At 39.3% G+C, this 15507-nt stretch overlaps 2 protein-coding genes across 2 annotated transcripts in view; both read right to left on the reverse strand.

The window, feature by feature from the left end:
• trmt6 (tRNA methyltransferase 6) overlaps positions 1-2643 on the reverse strand; it is a 6392-nt gene extending 3749 nt beyond the window's left edge. The window contains exons 1-7 of the mRNA XM_022765718.1: positions 2323-2643; positions 1890-2020; positions 1567-1676; positions 979-1070; positions 792-875; positions 571-695; positions 252-422 (exon numbers count right to left, since the gene is read on the reverse strand). Coding sequence (XP_022621439.1) covers positions 252-422; positions 571-695; positions 792-875; positions 979-1070; positions 1567-1676; positions 1890-2020; positions 2323-2429 — 820 coding nt within the window. The 5' untranslated portion in view covers positions 2430-2643. The remainder of the gene's footprint in view (positions 1-251; positions 423-570; positions 696-791; positions 876-978; positions 1071-1566; positions 1677-1889; positions 2021-2322) is intronic.
• Positions 2644-4246: 1603 nt separating this feature from the next.
• fermt1 (fermitin family member 1) lies at positions 4247-14634 on the reverse strand. The gene is made up of 16 exons (XM_022769418.1): positions 14563-14634; positions 12602-12761; positions 11670-11767; positions 10936-11071; positions 10630-10767; positions 9022-9205; positions 8806-8908; positions 8581-8688; positions 7210-7341; positions 6966-7015; positions 6423-6547; positions 5987-6093; positions 5607-5831; positions 5369-5493; positions 5114-5255; positions 4247-4980 (listed from the first exon to the last, which is right to left on the reverse strand). Exons 2-16 carry the CDS (start codon positions 12750-12752, stop codon positions 4807-4809), a joined length of 1998 nt encoding a protein of 665 aa, XP_022625139.1. The 5' UTR covers positions 12753-12761; positions 14563-14634; the 3' UTR covers positions 4247-4806.
• Positions 14635-15507: the final 873 nt, after the last annotated feature.

Consider the following 15507-nt stretch of genomic DNA (forward strand, 5'->3'; position numbering starts at 1 on the left):
AGTTACCGTTTCATTTTGTGAATTAGCTGATTAATCTAGTCTATGTTTTTGTTAATATCAATACATAAATAAAATGGCTATCGGAGGAACACATGCAAATCTTAGCATCTGTTCAGTTGTAACAGGGAAATGTTTCTTTGGCATTTCATCACTACCTCGTCGGTACTCCCTTTCATGTAAAAACAAGCTTCTAAACATCTTGGAGAGATTTTTTTTCATTTAAAAAAAAAAAAAAAAAAGGCAGGTTGTACCAGCATTTGGGTCTTTGGCCGTGGTGTCCAGAGTGCCTGCCAGCAGAGGGTTGACATGGCAGATGGGAAACTCATGCAGCATATCGTGAAAATGTGCAGGGAAGCCAAAGCTCTCCACACCCGCCCGTACAGGCCCGCCTCCTGGGTACATTTGGATCACTGAGCCATAGCCTGAATGAGGAGGAAAGAGAGGGTAATTATGCAGAGGACAAAGACAAGACTTTGGTAGCACGATTATGTAGATTCTTTGGATAAAAATAACTAAAATCCTTTAGCCAAATAGATATAAACAACAGAAAAGTTAATAGGACTAACGTACCTCCCATTCTTTCCATGACAGCTCCCAGCACGAGACCAGCGCAGGTGTCAAACACCAAAACTTTGCTGCCAGCGTGGATGTTTGCCAGAGTCAACATCTGGGCAAGTGTGTCATACCGCAGGTGGCTGCATTAAACAGAGACATCCACATCATACATTTGTCTCTCTCTGCACATTAAAAGACAACTTTCACACATTCTGTTAATCCATGTGCTGACTCACCAGATCTTCCCTGGTTCCCGGCCATGGTACATCATCGCCAGGATGCGACACGACGGTTTTAGAATCGTCACAGTATTTTCATACCTGAGAAAGCACGAGATGGGAACAACTGATAACACTAATTACAGCACTCTACGTTATCTTTAGTCTGTAACACATTGTGGTTGTATAATTAGAAGTGACTCACTTCTTCTTTTTCTTCTTGATGTACTTTGCCTGGGCATACTCAGTCTTATCTCTGAATGTGGTGCTGTTCTCTATAAGCTGCTGAATGATTTCCTGTGTAGCACAAACACATATCGTCTCTAGACTCTCCTCTGTTATACATCATCATTTTATCCATTCATTTAAAAGATAAGGTTCCTACGACAAGACAAAAACCAATAATGTGTTGGGGTCATCTCTAAATACTTTTTGATTTATTGTGGCATTCCTGCGAGATGTAAACCTTTAACAATAGATTATACATGTCTAAAATTTACCTGAAACAGAAAAGGTCCAGGTTTTAGCAAACGTTGCTCAACCAGGACTAAACAGAGCGTTCGTTAGGGGACTATTTTCAGCTGCAGATTGTATAGATTTTTTTTTTTGTTATATCAGACAACACTTGTCTTGTGGGATCTATTCATTGTTGGTTTTGGTCTTTTCATGGAATCTGACAATAATAAAACAACAGGGGATACTGCCAGCATTTTTGTTTCATGAACAGACACAATACCTGGCAGTACTTTGATACTCTCCATTTATGTATGTAGTTTCAAGATTACTGATGTACCTGATCCTTCAGACCTTGCTCTTTGAACGTCTCAATGTCATCCCTTGTCAGTTTCTGTGATTTTCCATCATCTACAATGTTTCTGTTGTCTGTGCCTGCCTCCTTTGCATCTGGGAAGAACACACAAGATATTATTCAAAGTGAAAATGAAAGTAACCTGTTAACAGTAACAGGTTGGCAGTGGTCTTTCAACTCCTTCATATACAGTCTGGAAATGACATGTTCATCAGAAATGAAAATGCCATTGGATGCATCAAATAAGTCAGCTGTATGACCCAAACATGAACGTGGATGCTGTGTGATTTAAGCAGCAGGTTACACACCGTTAGAGCTCGCTGTGTCCTTGGGCTTCTTAGGCTGCAGGGTCCCTCCGGACATTATCTCAAATGTGGTGCTGTACAGATGATCAACTGCATTATCCAGGAAGAACCACTGTTTCTCGAAAATCACCTTCCTGTGAGTAAATCAGACAGAAAAAAAACAATCAGAGCAATGGCCTCAATGCTGCATCCCATGTTCAAACATGTGGCAATATCTGCTGTTAGCTTTTATAGGAAGTTCACTACTATTTGTACATCATGTTATGTCTGTGCCTGGGGTCTTAGTGATGTAATATCAACACTTAAATTCAAAATACAGTTAATTATCTATCACTAGTGAGATGTCAGTTTTGGTTTAGCTAGGACCCAGTTTTTGCCAAATTGTAATAAATGTTTGGCCCGTTAAAATGCGTATATTTGACAGTTTCTTACTTACTTCCTCGGTTGTATTTGCATAGCTTTATAGATATCTCCTCGTTTCAACACAACGTAGTCACCCTCTTTAATTTTGTACTGAGAATCCTCGTCTCCGTTGTCCGCCATGATAAGGCAGATAAACCAGCTCACTAATAAGCAGCGAGGAAAATGTCGCCTTCAGCTAATGATACAGAGTCACCGTCGACAAGGCACGGTTCAAAAAAGGCACTACACTACCCTGAAATAAAAGCAAATTACGACAGATTACTATTTCCACGTGTTAGCTTTCATTTCCCTAGCTTCTCAGTACAGCTAATCGATTGCAGAATGTAGACAACGCTGTGCTTCAACGTAGTCGTCTGTGATTAGCCGGATATGCGTCGCTGAGCTCGGCAGCCAATAGGAGTGAAGTGCGATGACTCTGGGTGAAAGTGTCGATCTCAGAAAGGGGGGGGGGGTTAGCCATGGTTCACCGTGGCGTGTCATATGATTGTTTATAAGACTAATATGGTAAACATGTCACTGTACATATATATACAAACGGAAGGAGGTGTATGGCTGAGGCTTCCTTTTTTTTTTATTATTTTATTTTATAAAGTGTCTTTGTCCAGACCCAGTGAGAACTTGTGGTGTATTCCCATTCCCATTACAATATATTACAAGATATACCAAGTTTTTAGGCTTTTATGAATTGTGACAAAATATTGCCATGTATTGTATTTACCATTTACCACAAATATGTGAATAGCTGGAAAATGGATGATATGTGTTAATTATGGACAGGCTTGTTTTTCAAGTTGAGAATAATTACTTTTTGATTGTATTATAAATTCCTGCGCTACACTACACTGAATTCAAGCTGGAATGTAACAACAATACACTTACTACACAATCTGTCAACATAAGAGCTGCTGCTGGATTGCATTTCAGCAAAGTAATCAATTTTCCGCACCCAAAAATCCCACCCTGGGTAGGTGCATTTCATTTCCCACCACAGGGCCACAATCTGCTATTTTATAACTGCTTTTAAACGGTGTGCCAACTCCACCTGCCCACCACTAGTGTACAGCAGTGTAGCAGCGAGGTGGTTGAAAAAGCAAAAGAGAGCATCCTACACAGCACATGAAATAACTGATGATTTGGTCAAACTAAATAAACTAAATAAATAAATGATGTAATCTGGTGGACATCTTAAGTCACTAGAAAGTCTCAAGTAATTTTCAAAGGACCCAGTGACAGGAAGTCATAGTGACTGAAGTCAAAACCTATAAATTCTAGTTCAAGTATTAAACATAGGATTACTTTAATATTAAGTTGCTGCATTAAGTCAAAATAGTGATTGTGGGTAGAAATGTGTCAAACATATTGACTGAGGTTTAGTATAGGTCAATTTATAAATACATTTTAATATTTAATGTAATTTCAGGTTGTGTTCCCAGTATGGAACTGATGGCATGCCAATACATTAAAAATACCTAGGTCCAGCCACCTAGGGGGATTAAGAACAAATTGTGGCCATTAAAGAGTTTGTACATTAGAAATTAAGAACAAGTGGGTGCCAACTCAAAAGGAACATCCTGCTTCCTGTTGATACAGACTCCTATGGTTTTCATTGAACTGTTACACTTAAGCTGTGCAGTTAGGCAAACAAACACACACACCATTCATAATAGAATTTTATTACATGTCAGATCACTTTGATTTCATTTGAATTACACAATGGTCAATTATGACTGGATATAAAGGACATTATTGCCCACGTTCTACCTGACTTAGATGTTACCACTAAGGGGGACAAAAAGTCTCATTGACTAAGAATGCCTCAAAGTATCTTCTGAATCTTTCAGCGTTTCTGAAAGCAGATTGTAAGTCACATTGTTTATGAAATCCTTCAGGAATCCATGACATCCTCAGAATTTCTGAGAAATTTGAAGGTCCTATTTTCAGGCTGTGCGACAGCAGTTAACAGTCAGGGTATAGCGGAATATGCATCCCATACAGTAGCTATGACAAAAAAACTATAGCATTTCCTTGTCACATAAACATAAAAATCCAAATCTATGCCTACCATGAATTCTGTTTTCTTCAACCACAGAATATTTTTTTAGTTTAACCTTCAATGCAAAAACTCAATTCAGTTTGTGTTTCAGCAATTGAAAAAATGTAAAACAGACTGTGAAATATAAAAACCCTTTAATATTTTTTTTTACAAACATTGTGTCTGTTTGAAATAAAAGTTTTGAGTGAAAGATAAATCTTCACTACATATTTACATCAACACCATTATTTTTCTAGTGCAGGGTACATTGCTATAACTGTCTACAGGAGGATAGATAATCACAAAAATTATGCTTTGCTGTGAGTGACAATGCATCACTTCTCTGTCTGTGATACAGTATTACATTTCCTCTGGCAGTGATTTGCTCAGTGTTTAGAATTACCACTGCAGCCTTGAACTTTCACATTGTAACATATACGTAAATAAACAACAGATGTACAGATCTCATTCCTGGCCTCCAGTAAGTTTATGGAACAGTTCTTCATCCAGCGTCTCGTTCTGGTCTTTAGCTCGTGTGGACAGGAAGATGTAACCGCCAATGAACTCATGGACCACCTTGCAGTCACAGCTCAAACAGCAGAAGGCTATTGTCACATTCTGGTCGAATTCTATGGTTACCTGGAATTGCATAAGGTACATTAAAGATTCATGTCCATGAAGTAATGCTGTCTGTATGCAATACCCCCTCAAAACTGCCTCCTTGAATGAAGAGACAGGTTTAATCATAATATATGGCACAACGATCCCCCACCTGTCTTATCTCCCAGTTGACATTCCACTGCTTCATGTTGGCGAACCTCCATGTGGTAACAGGAAGTCCAGTGGACATGTCAATGCGAATCAGACGGTTGTACGAGATCCCCAGAATCTCATCCTTCTTACCGCCTTTGAATCTGAAACATATGAAGAGATAACCTATCAAACCCATCAAATTATCATTCATAACTGTTTCACATATATATGTACTATATATATATATGTGTGTATATATTTATGTGCACTGTACCTGACAATGTAGTAGTTTATACCAAACTCTGGAAGTGACTGCCAGGCCTGGATAAAGCGCATCTTGGCCTCCATTAGGGACAGCCGTGCTATGTTCTGATGGGCCTCCAGGATACGTGCTGTCAGCTTGAAACAATCATGAGAGGCAGATTTAGCAAATATTTAATTATAACAGTGATGCAACACTGATGGCTGCTGGCAAAGTCAAGTAACTTGCATGACGTAGCCTTTCAACAAACTTGTTTGGTCTTGTGCTTCTTGGCGTAGCGTGGGGAAACAAAACATTCAGCATTCATCTCCATGGTGTTGAGGTCGGGAGCTGCCTGCCCAGGAGGGGGCGCCAGGCTCTTCATTTGCAAAAAGGACTGGATGTTCCTCACTTCTGACTTGTAGGAGCTGTAGGCCATTGTCTTGCCCTTGGAGGCGAGGATGCATGCGGCTTTCCACTTGGCGTACTGTGTTTCCTGCAGCAGAGGGAAAATAACAGTACAACAGTTACAAAATGAGTCCAACATCTGTGCATGAATAAACACTCTGGGGAGATTTTAAAAAGAGGCAGAAATGCCAGTTATCACAGAAAAAATGCTCATAAGCATGTGGATGAGGAGATGGACCTTACATTGTCACATCGGATGTACACCTCGTTCATCCCATCAGCAACTGGGAGCAGGAGCTTGATGCCAAACTTCTTGTCTGTGACATTGACGTCAGGAACTACCTCACAACCTGTCAAATCAGGAGGAATATGTCGTACTGACTTTAGCTACAGTAGCAGAGCACCAAGATACAATAGAACTGTTAATACAATAATAAAACTGCAGTTACTGTGGTGCATCATGGGAGAATGCTGCAGACTTTTAGACATTGGTTTGGACTATAATAATCAACATTTACTGTTTTCTCCACTGACCAATACCAGGTCAAAATAATTTCTAGTTTTCTAGATTTTATAGACCATTGTCCATGGAAATGCTTAAAGTGAGGGTTATTTATCCTCAACAATACAAAACACATTAAGCAGTGTTTCCATACTACTGTCTTTTTTTTTCACTGACCTCTGAGGTGAAACTGCTCTATGGGTTCTCCAATGGCAGCCTCCTTGTTCTTGTAGTAGGAAATGGTGGTGTCCTTGAATACAAACCAGTACTCTTTGTACGGCCGCAGCGTCAGTCTTTTGGGCCTGATTTAAGACAGAAAAAACAGAAAAACTTTTTTCCCTGCAATGACATTATCTGAGATAAAGAATGAAGACATGGAAGAGAATAAATGTTCTAGAGGGTTTATGAAATTCATTAAAAAAAAGAACAAAAAAAATATCCTTTTAACCAATTATACTACCATAGATGGCCAAGATGCCATCATAAGATGAAAGGAAAAATCAGAAACATAAATACACATAATAAATTTCTGTAGAGAATATTTTAGCCCATCCAATAAATTGTCTCATGACTTCTTATCGTGTAAGTCACTAAATTAGACTGATTTAAGGGTAAAGGACAGGTGAAGGTACAAAGGACAGACAAAATTAGCAGCAGAGACAGTGTTTACCAATGGCATCTTCATAGGATGCGGCATAATGTGTATAAAGGTGAGTTTACCTAAATAGCCTGAGGGAATCTGCCAGCTCTGGAATGTCTGTAATGTCTTCCTGGGGGGCGGGATAAACAACAGTCAATTTTCCCATGTCTTCTAGTTACATCACCATGTTAAGACATGCAATCATTGGAGGCCTACCTATCAACCTCAGCTTAAAAACAGGTGTTCTGCTGTAACAGGCCAGAAAACCTGAAAATTACAGTTAATATTCACTCCAGTGTAGTACCGCCTAAAAAAGATGTTTACCAGAATTCTGTCCGTGTTTCCGCCTTCAAGTGTCACCTCCAAGTTGGACAGGGCAGCCTCGACTTCATCTATTTCTGGTTCATTGGAGTGGTCCAGTGGTTCACTTGACATGGTAAGTTTACAAATGTGATACTGAAAAAAAAAGAAAAAGTCTTAACTCCTGATGAGAGAAGCCACAACTTATTTTCCTAATTATAATGATTAAATATTTCGTTTTTTTTAAGTACCAAGCACAAGTCTTTACGAAGTTCTCTGACATGACTTAAGAGGTTATACAAGGCTGGCATGAGTCAGAGGGAGGTTTGAGCACAGCCCTGTGTGCCAGCCGCTGCATCAATGTGTAGGTGAGTGCAACACTGATCTCCTTTTGAATCACTGTGATTCCTGAATCACTGTCCCAACACTTGCAAAGTAACAGCTGAACGGATCAGAGAGGGCTGAAATGTAGACACAGAGAATGTCACAGCTAAATCTTCAAAGTTATCACGGCAATCATTAGTCTCTTAGAGCAAATTTGTCTGATGGGGAGCTATAATTCTAACCACACTACTTTTCCTGCTACTCAGCCTCTCTTCCTATACCTCTCTCTTTGTCTCTTCCTCCCTCTCCAGTGGGAGCTCCTCGCATGGATTTAGATGCCAGACCCACTCTCCCAGAGAGATGATATTCTGAGCAGCAAGACATATACTGTATATACTTAAAACCAGTTTAGTACACATTACTGTGCTCCTGGAAAATTGTGTCTCGTGGTTACAAGCCACTATAAATCAGGATTATTGTCATTTTTTCTTATAATTTTACTGCAGGTACCATCAGCAAATGTAATTCTAAGACACAAAAATTCATGCAATTGTTAAAGATATAGCTTTCATCACAAATAATAGCTATGAATGTGTGATATATATATCTGTCGCCAGTTTTATAGTGTTGAAGATCCAGATTTAAGCTCTTTTCATGTGATAACCACCTACATCTATAATGGTGACTGTTAAATTCCTATTGGATAAAAACAGTGGCTTAGTGGTTAGCTCTGACACTGCAAAGCAAGGAGTGGTTAGTAAAGGGAACTAGCTTTTGAAACACCCTGCCTTCTGTCCAGTGCTGGGAAAGGCTAAGCCCATTGCTGTACTCTAAATAAAAATAAGAGAATGTGGAAAATGACATTATTATTAATCATAGTGTATGTTTTCTAACCTAAAAATTGCAATACAACATATACATTGCCAAAAGAAGAAGTTTAAATTCCCTTTAAATATGGCTCCTATATGCTTGAAATAGAGTGTCAATTACTACATTTACCTATTAATATATACATTTACCTATATATATATATATATATATATATCACAACCATAATGGGATAATGTTCACCTGTAGTGAGGCAAACATCAGCATTTCCTCCTCAGTGCAATCTATCTCCTCCAGCAGGATGGACCAGCGAGCCTGTTCATACAACTGGGTTATCCTGACAGCATCGTACTAAAACACAAAAACATGGGCACACACACACACATTGCAGTTTAGATCAAGAACGTCACAAAGTCTGCTCTGCTGTTATCCCCCCCCCCCCCAAAGGATAAACTTAGTGTCTCTTACTTTGGGATTGAGGTCAAAGAAGACATTGTACTTAAAGCGAAGCAATAGCTTGTCTTCGTCTTGAATATCTTGCTCCATGAGGGAACGAGATGAGTCCAACCACCTGCCAATCACAGAAATAACCAACAGTATGAGCTGTGCATAAAAATATCCTCCAAATTATGTAACAACACAAGTTTTGAAACAACAATTTCACTAAAATGTTCTGGTTTCTACCCTGCATTGTTGACGGCTTTGTCCACAAGCGAGAGCGGCTGGTACATCTTGGCCAATTCAGCGGGCGGCAAGTTTGGCTGAGAGTCAGCAAGAGGGTTTTCTCCAAACCAAAGGCTGGTGGCAGACACTGGCATCCCGTTTTCTGGGTCATAGGTTGCTGTCATGGTCTTACTGTACATGGGGCCTTTGGGGAAAATGAAGGATTAATAATTACAGCTGGGTTTACCAAATGATTCAGAATAACTTCATATTCATAGTGAATTTTAAAACATTGCTTGAAGTCTGACAGAGAGGTTGAGAAAAACAAAATTAAGCATGATGAAACTTAAAAGGTAGCAAGTGTGTTGACATTAGACTAAAGGCGTTAATCAGAGTGACTTTAAGCTTGGCGTAGAATCTGAACTGGATATCCTGAGGAACATGGCAGCACACTGAGCAACTCTCTCAGATCTCAATGATGAAAACTGTGTACTGGCAGATCTCAGCAGCAGTATAAATGAATGCTGCTCATTTCTTCTCCTCCTCCGGCCAAATTAACTCATAGGAATAAAGATGCTATCCCTTGTATGGCTGGATAATAATCTTAAATTAGTATTTCATAAAATCCGACTGACTAAATTTAGTCTAACTGCCCAAATCCCATGTAATTAAACTGGGAATAACTATAACAAACAATGATGTTTAGCTAGAGGTTAAACCATTAAGTTATCCCATAGCCCAGTCTAGCAGAGCAGAATCTTTAATGAGCCAACATGAGGAAGAATTTAAAACAATTTATCATCATCACCTAAATTTTAAGTCATATTGTTAAGCCAAAGGTTTTTCTGTCATGCCCCCCCTTTAGAAGCTGAACAAAATGAATAAACCTTGTTAATATGAATCTTGACAGCGACAATAGCATCAAAGACCACTCTTGTTTCCCTAATCTTTCCAAAATTAATCAGATTCATAGATTCGTTTCACAGCAGACATTTTGATTTGTCACAACAGGAAAAGCACAGGTGGAACTAATCATATTAACGATTGCTCCATTCCAGTAATTAATGCAATGCAGCAGCAAATAATGCTATTAGTTACACCTGTATTTTACAGGTCAAAATGTTTCCTTTAAAGACATCTATTCAACTTAAGTTTCACTACAAATATCCCCCACTTGCCCCCCCCCTGCACTGGAAATGTAATGTAATCGACAAATTCGTCATGTCAATCAAAACTTTAACCTGTAATTAGACAGTTCAACCTTTCATTGGTAAAGTGAGGCACCAGAGCAGGCGCTACAACAAGTATTGCACACAACTAGTTTAAATTAATGTGGAAAAGTCATGATCACAATTACAATTAACTTTGCAGCCATAGAGTATGACAAAATATCAAATAGAAAAATAATAAAACATACACAATAACATAAATAATAATAATGGTGTGCATATCCATTTCTGACATCAATTTCTAATCATGATGTGTTCCATCCAGTGCATGTTTTTCTTTTCATTATGTGAATATTAATCTCTTCAGAAATGCTGCAGATTTCTTTTGCAAGATTAGGTGGTTCTCTGCTGTGAAACTTTTTTAAGCCTTGTTATGAAACAGCCCTGTGATTCACAGTACCTGTGCCTCCTGGTCCCCCACTAAGTAAATCGATGTCCCAGATGTCATCCTGTGGCGAGTTCTTGTCTTTCTTCTTTTTCTTCTTGGATGGATCATCTGGCGGCTTCAGCAGGGAGAGTTCCTCTGATCTCCTGATGTCTGAAATGGAGCGAAAACGAGAAAGTGTAAGGGATCAGTAAGAATATGGAAGGAAGGTGAGTCTTAATTTTACATCAGACAAGAATGTTTCTGTCCATGACACATTAAATCGAACAAAAGCAGCAAGGAAAGAAGGGTACTCTAATCAGAAAAGACAGAGAAACTCACTGAGTAGTCGACAGATCTCTGTCACTGCCTTGAAGACCACATTGGAGAAGCTGACAGTCATTTTGATGGTTTTCATATTGGGGAGCTGCAGCAACAGGGGTTTGTGCTGTGGTGTGTAGCGCAGGACAGCATCAGCCTGTGTTGAAAAATCATTTTAAATCATATGAGCTGCACATGCAGAATCAATATTCATGATTTATACGCTCTCCTTCCTTATTGATTGACTGATTTGGAGATCTTGTAACCTTGGCTTGTGGCAGTTCCGGATAATTTATTATGAAATCTGGTGTATGTCATTTGACATTGGCCTTGCCGGAGGTCTGCGTTCTCTAAGTGCCCTTCTAGAGTTGAACTACAGTTCTACGGTTCTTTGGCCAAGAACTAAACTTGGCTGTACAATATAGGTTTGAATTATAGACCTAACAAATGTTCCAGAGCTGGACTGAGGAGGTTAATAAAATTCAGCTTTTTAGTAGTCTGTTAGTATGAACAATTTTATATCAGAGGCTTCCATGGGTGGCTATATAAAACCACTGATGGCTCTTCCTGCCTTAAGGAGCTGTGAACACAGATAAGTGAATTATTACGGTTTTTGAATAGAATATTCTATTGTGCCATGGGCAGTCAAATAGTTTTTGAACTTTGTAGAAATACATTTCTCGGGAAAATCTGAATAGTTTAAAAAAAAAAAAAAATTAAAATAGTGAAATATCACCTTGGCATCTAGTTATTACCTGAACTCCATACTTGTCCAAGGTCCAGTGTGTCTTCAGCAGCCAGCATTTCCTCTGTTCCCACCATAAGGCATGGTCTGACCAGTCCTGAGGAGCCCCTGCAGAAAGACAGATTCAGTAAAGCGTATTGCTGCTTTATTACTACCATATTAATGTCATATTTCAAACTTAATGGCTACTTCACACTGAGAGTTATTGCATACATTTATATGTCAAGTTTTAAGGGTCTTGAGTTGGAGAACTGGTTTTTGTAGCTAAAATATTTCAAGAAAAACTATTGCTGCAACCAATACAAACACTTATGTGGACCCACTGTCGTGTAGGTGGCGGTGTGATTAAAGTGAGGTTTTATGAGTCTACCTGACATCATGTTGTGGTGCTGGGCTGAAGTCTGTCTGTTGATGACAAGCTACTTAGTCATCTACTATGTCTCATGCTCTTAAAACCACCTTACTAAAGTTGCCTTCACATTATATTGGCTCCTCCACATTAATGGAGAATTGTAAAGAGATATCAAATCAGATCCTGGCTGAACTTTGGCACCTAGGCCTACATAAGCCAATGTACTGTTGCAAAACAATGACACTGTGGTGTTGAAAAATGCCAGGCAAACAAAGGCGTGGCTTGACTAACAGACCAGTTGTAGCAGCAGGAGAGGAAGAGGGGGGGTTGAAGCCCAGTGCTTAAAGGTAGGATGGAGTTAAGCTTTTTACCAGGTAATCAAAACAACATTGTCTGTTTTAAATCCAAGCTATTAGAAGACGATGAGAAATTAATTCCTAAGAAGAAATGGAAATGTGCCTATTCTCATGTCTCTCTCCTCTGTAGTTACATATACATACAGTACAGTCAGCCACATTAGATGCTACACGTTGTAAACGCAATATGACCCAGCAGATGTAGAATGCACTATGAGTTTTTCACACACTTACTGATCTTCTCCACCAATTTAAGCATGAGGCCTCCAATGTGCAAGTCTCCCTTCACCCTCAGCTTAAATTTCATGGACTCATCTCCATCTTTTTGATCCACCTGCACAGACAGCTCCCATGATGTTTCTCCATACTCTGCTGCTGTGATCATCGCCCTGTTCTGAAAAGACAAAGATGAGTGTGGTGAGGTGACAGTGCATAAATTACAGACAGGATGTTCCTGTTTACATATCAACATCACAGGCCCACACCACAAGGAATATTGGAAGGAAAAACCTACCGCTATCTCTAATTAGACACATAGTGGGGGAATTCCACTACAATATGTTGATTCTTTTCTCGCTCTCTTTTGTTTGGGAGATTAGGAAACATCTGGGATGAAAACATGAGTCAGTGGATTAAGTGTTTCTCAACATCCTGTAGGAACGTCTAAATTAACTCGGCCAGCAGTTAACAAACACAGATCTCTCATTTTTTCTGTTCTAAGTGGTCACCAGTGAAATAGATTTTCACCCGCTACTCATGCAGAATCTCTGCAACGATACTGCAGCCCCTGAAGTACTCCTCTCAGCCAACACATTTATGAATAAGATATCAGCGAACACACAGAGTGGCAGATGTACTGGCTAGTGCCAGAAGGAAAAAGAGATGAGACTGCAGAACACACAGTACACATGACAGACACAGTGCAGCAGTACAGCTTTGCACATACAGGCACAGATATGATGGATGATTGTTGGATTTTAATTATGAGAAAGAGGAAACGGATGAAAGACATGAGGCAGGTAAGAAAGGGGAGAAGACTGGAGGAGGAGTAGGGAGGGTACTGCTGTGGAATGTGTGACGAGCAGGGACATGAATCTGGTGCAGGAGAGACCATGCAAAACAACAATCTTCCCATACTGCACCAATGTCCCTCCATTTCACATCTGAACAATGAACAAAGAGTTCAAAATTTGTGAACAAAGACATGTACACACATACACACACTTGTCTAGCCTGGGGCTATCGACAGAAATACCTGTTTCATTTGTCCTGGGTAGCCCACTCTGTGTGTATACTGTGTAAAACTGTGTCGCTGGGAGGCTAGGTTTAATGAACACACTCTGCTCTCTTTGTGCTGCTCCCTCCCTAAGCAGCTGCAGGGTACAGTTAAAAGTTTGAGCTTGCATGTCTGCTGAAGGAGTACTTGTTGAGATGTGTTGGAGCGGGAGGGCTTGACTCTTAAAATATTACACTATTCTGCAAAACAGACCCAAATGTGTTGGAAGGTAAAATCATGTCATTTGTGGCTCATCAAAATGCAAATAACATAACATAACAACATGCAAATACATTTTACAAATACTCAGTGTTTTAAAGAGGGCTCATATTCTGTGTTACTCTATTATTTCTAGTTTGCAGGTAAGCATTTTAGTGTCTCATTTCCAACCTAAACCACATAGAAAGAGCGGATTTAATATTGGAACAACTAGAGGAATTCAGCACTGGAAAAAAACATCAACCCCTTTTTTCAATACAACTGAACACATTCAACAAGAACAGACGGTATTCAGAAGCAGCATGCATCATTTCTTATTGTTAAATATAATTCATAGTGGGGCAAATGGTCTGGAATAAATAAATAAATAGAAAACATGAATCATGACATTGACTGTGGCAACGACTACCAAGTATGAGGCATTTCTTTTGCGCCAGCAATGATACTGTTAGTACTTAGTACTTTGTAAACCAAGCCTTAGTATTTACAATGATAGTATAATGAAGTTGACCATTAACCATTAACCTCCGACTATGTAGGCCTATCACTGACACATGTCATAGTCCCAACTGGGCCCAGTCATATGATGTGATTTTTTTTCGGGAGGGACATGAGAGTCCTCTTTTAATCAAACCCATAGGGATAATGGCCAATAAAACTAACGGTAACGGGGAAGTTAAGAATCTGAAACCGCCCTTACCTCGAGTCAAAGTTTTCTGCCGGTCAGCTTTTCCTAGAAATTTCTTGTGAAGTGGAATGACCCGGGAATGAGCCTTCCTTTGAGAGCAAAAGCCACGCCCCGTCCCAGACAGGTAGACTGGGAGAGGGGGAAACGTTAGAGGAAGTGATCTAGTTGGGTACTTAAGGTGAGTTTGTTCACAGCACAGCACGGTTGCCACACAATTTCTTATGTTTGGGGTGTAGTTTGTTTCACCAAATTCTGTGGGGCTACAAAGTTGTTACCGCTTAAATTATTTAGTAATGACTATGACTAGCTAGCTATATGACACAGAGCTTGTCCGTGGCTAGTAGCCTCATGAGTACCCCAAAATTAGCTAACGTAAACACAGCTAATATACCTTAGTAATGTTTTAAACATGTTATGTTTGTGTTTCGGGGGGTTTTATATGTAGCAAACATGATAAAATAACCAAATTCTTAAATAGAGGGACAAAAAAAAAAAAAAATCGCAGTTAACAACAGTTAGCCTAAATTAGCATCACAGTATTTCTTTACACCTACAGTAGCTTGTGTTTGATAGACGCAGGTAGACACAAGTATCATTAGCCCAGCAAAATGAGGTAAAGATATATTTAATTTGGTTAGGTCTTTCACTGACTTACCACTGAGTAATAAACTGAGAGCAGACTGGATTTATTTGTGAATGTATAAGCAAGCATACAGCATTAAAACTGTTAGGTAAATTAAAGTAACATACATTCAAGGGGAGCGCTACCTAGTTTGACCCATACTACGGAATGAAGTGCTGTTGCTGGAATACACCTTTAAGAAAGTAACAAACTACTGATACTATCTGATTATATATGCAGCAAACAAATATGCCACATAAAAGAAAGGTTGCTCTCAAACTCGACATAAAAAGTTATGGTACAGTCTTTGAGAAAGTTTTTTTTAAGTTTAAAAT

Source organism: Seriola dumerili, unplaced genomic scaffold, assembly GCF_002260705.1.
Source record: "Seriola dumerili isolate Sdu_G_001 unplaced genomic scaffold, Sdu_1.0 BDQW01000025.1, whole genome shotgun sequence".
NCBI lineage: Eukaryota > Metazoa > Chordata > Actinopteri > Carangiformes > Carangidae > Seriola > Seriola dumerili.

Bases quoted from the DNA above. Each gene is read 5' to 3' on its own strand.
- fermt1 (XM_022769418.1), bottom strand. From the start codon at position 12,752: ATGATCACAGCAGCAGAGTATGGAGAAACATCATGGGAGCTGTCTGTG. The intron at 11,768-12,601 runs GTAAGTGTGTGA...GTCTTTCTGCAG, and splicing joins TAAATTGGTGGAGAAGATCA to GGGCTCCTCAGGACTGGTCA. The intron at 4,981-5,113 runs GTGGGGGATCGT...ATGCAATTCCAG, and splicing joins TCAACTGGGAGATAAGACAG to GTAACCATAGAATTCGACCA.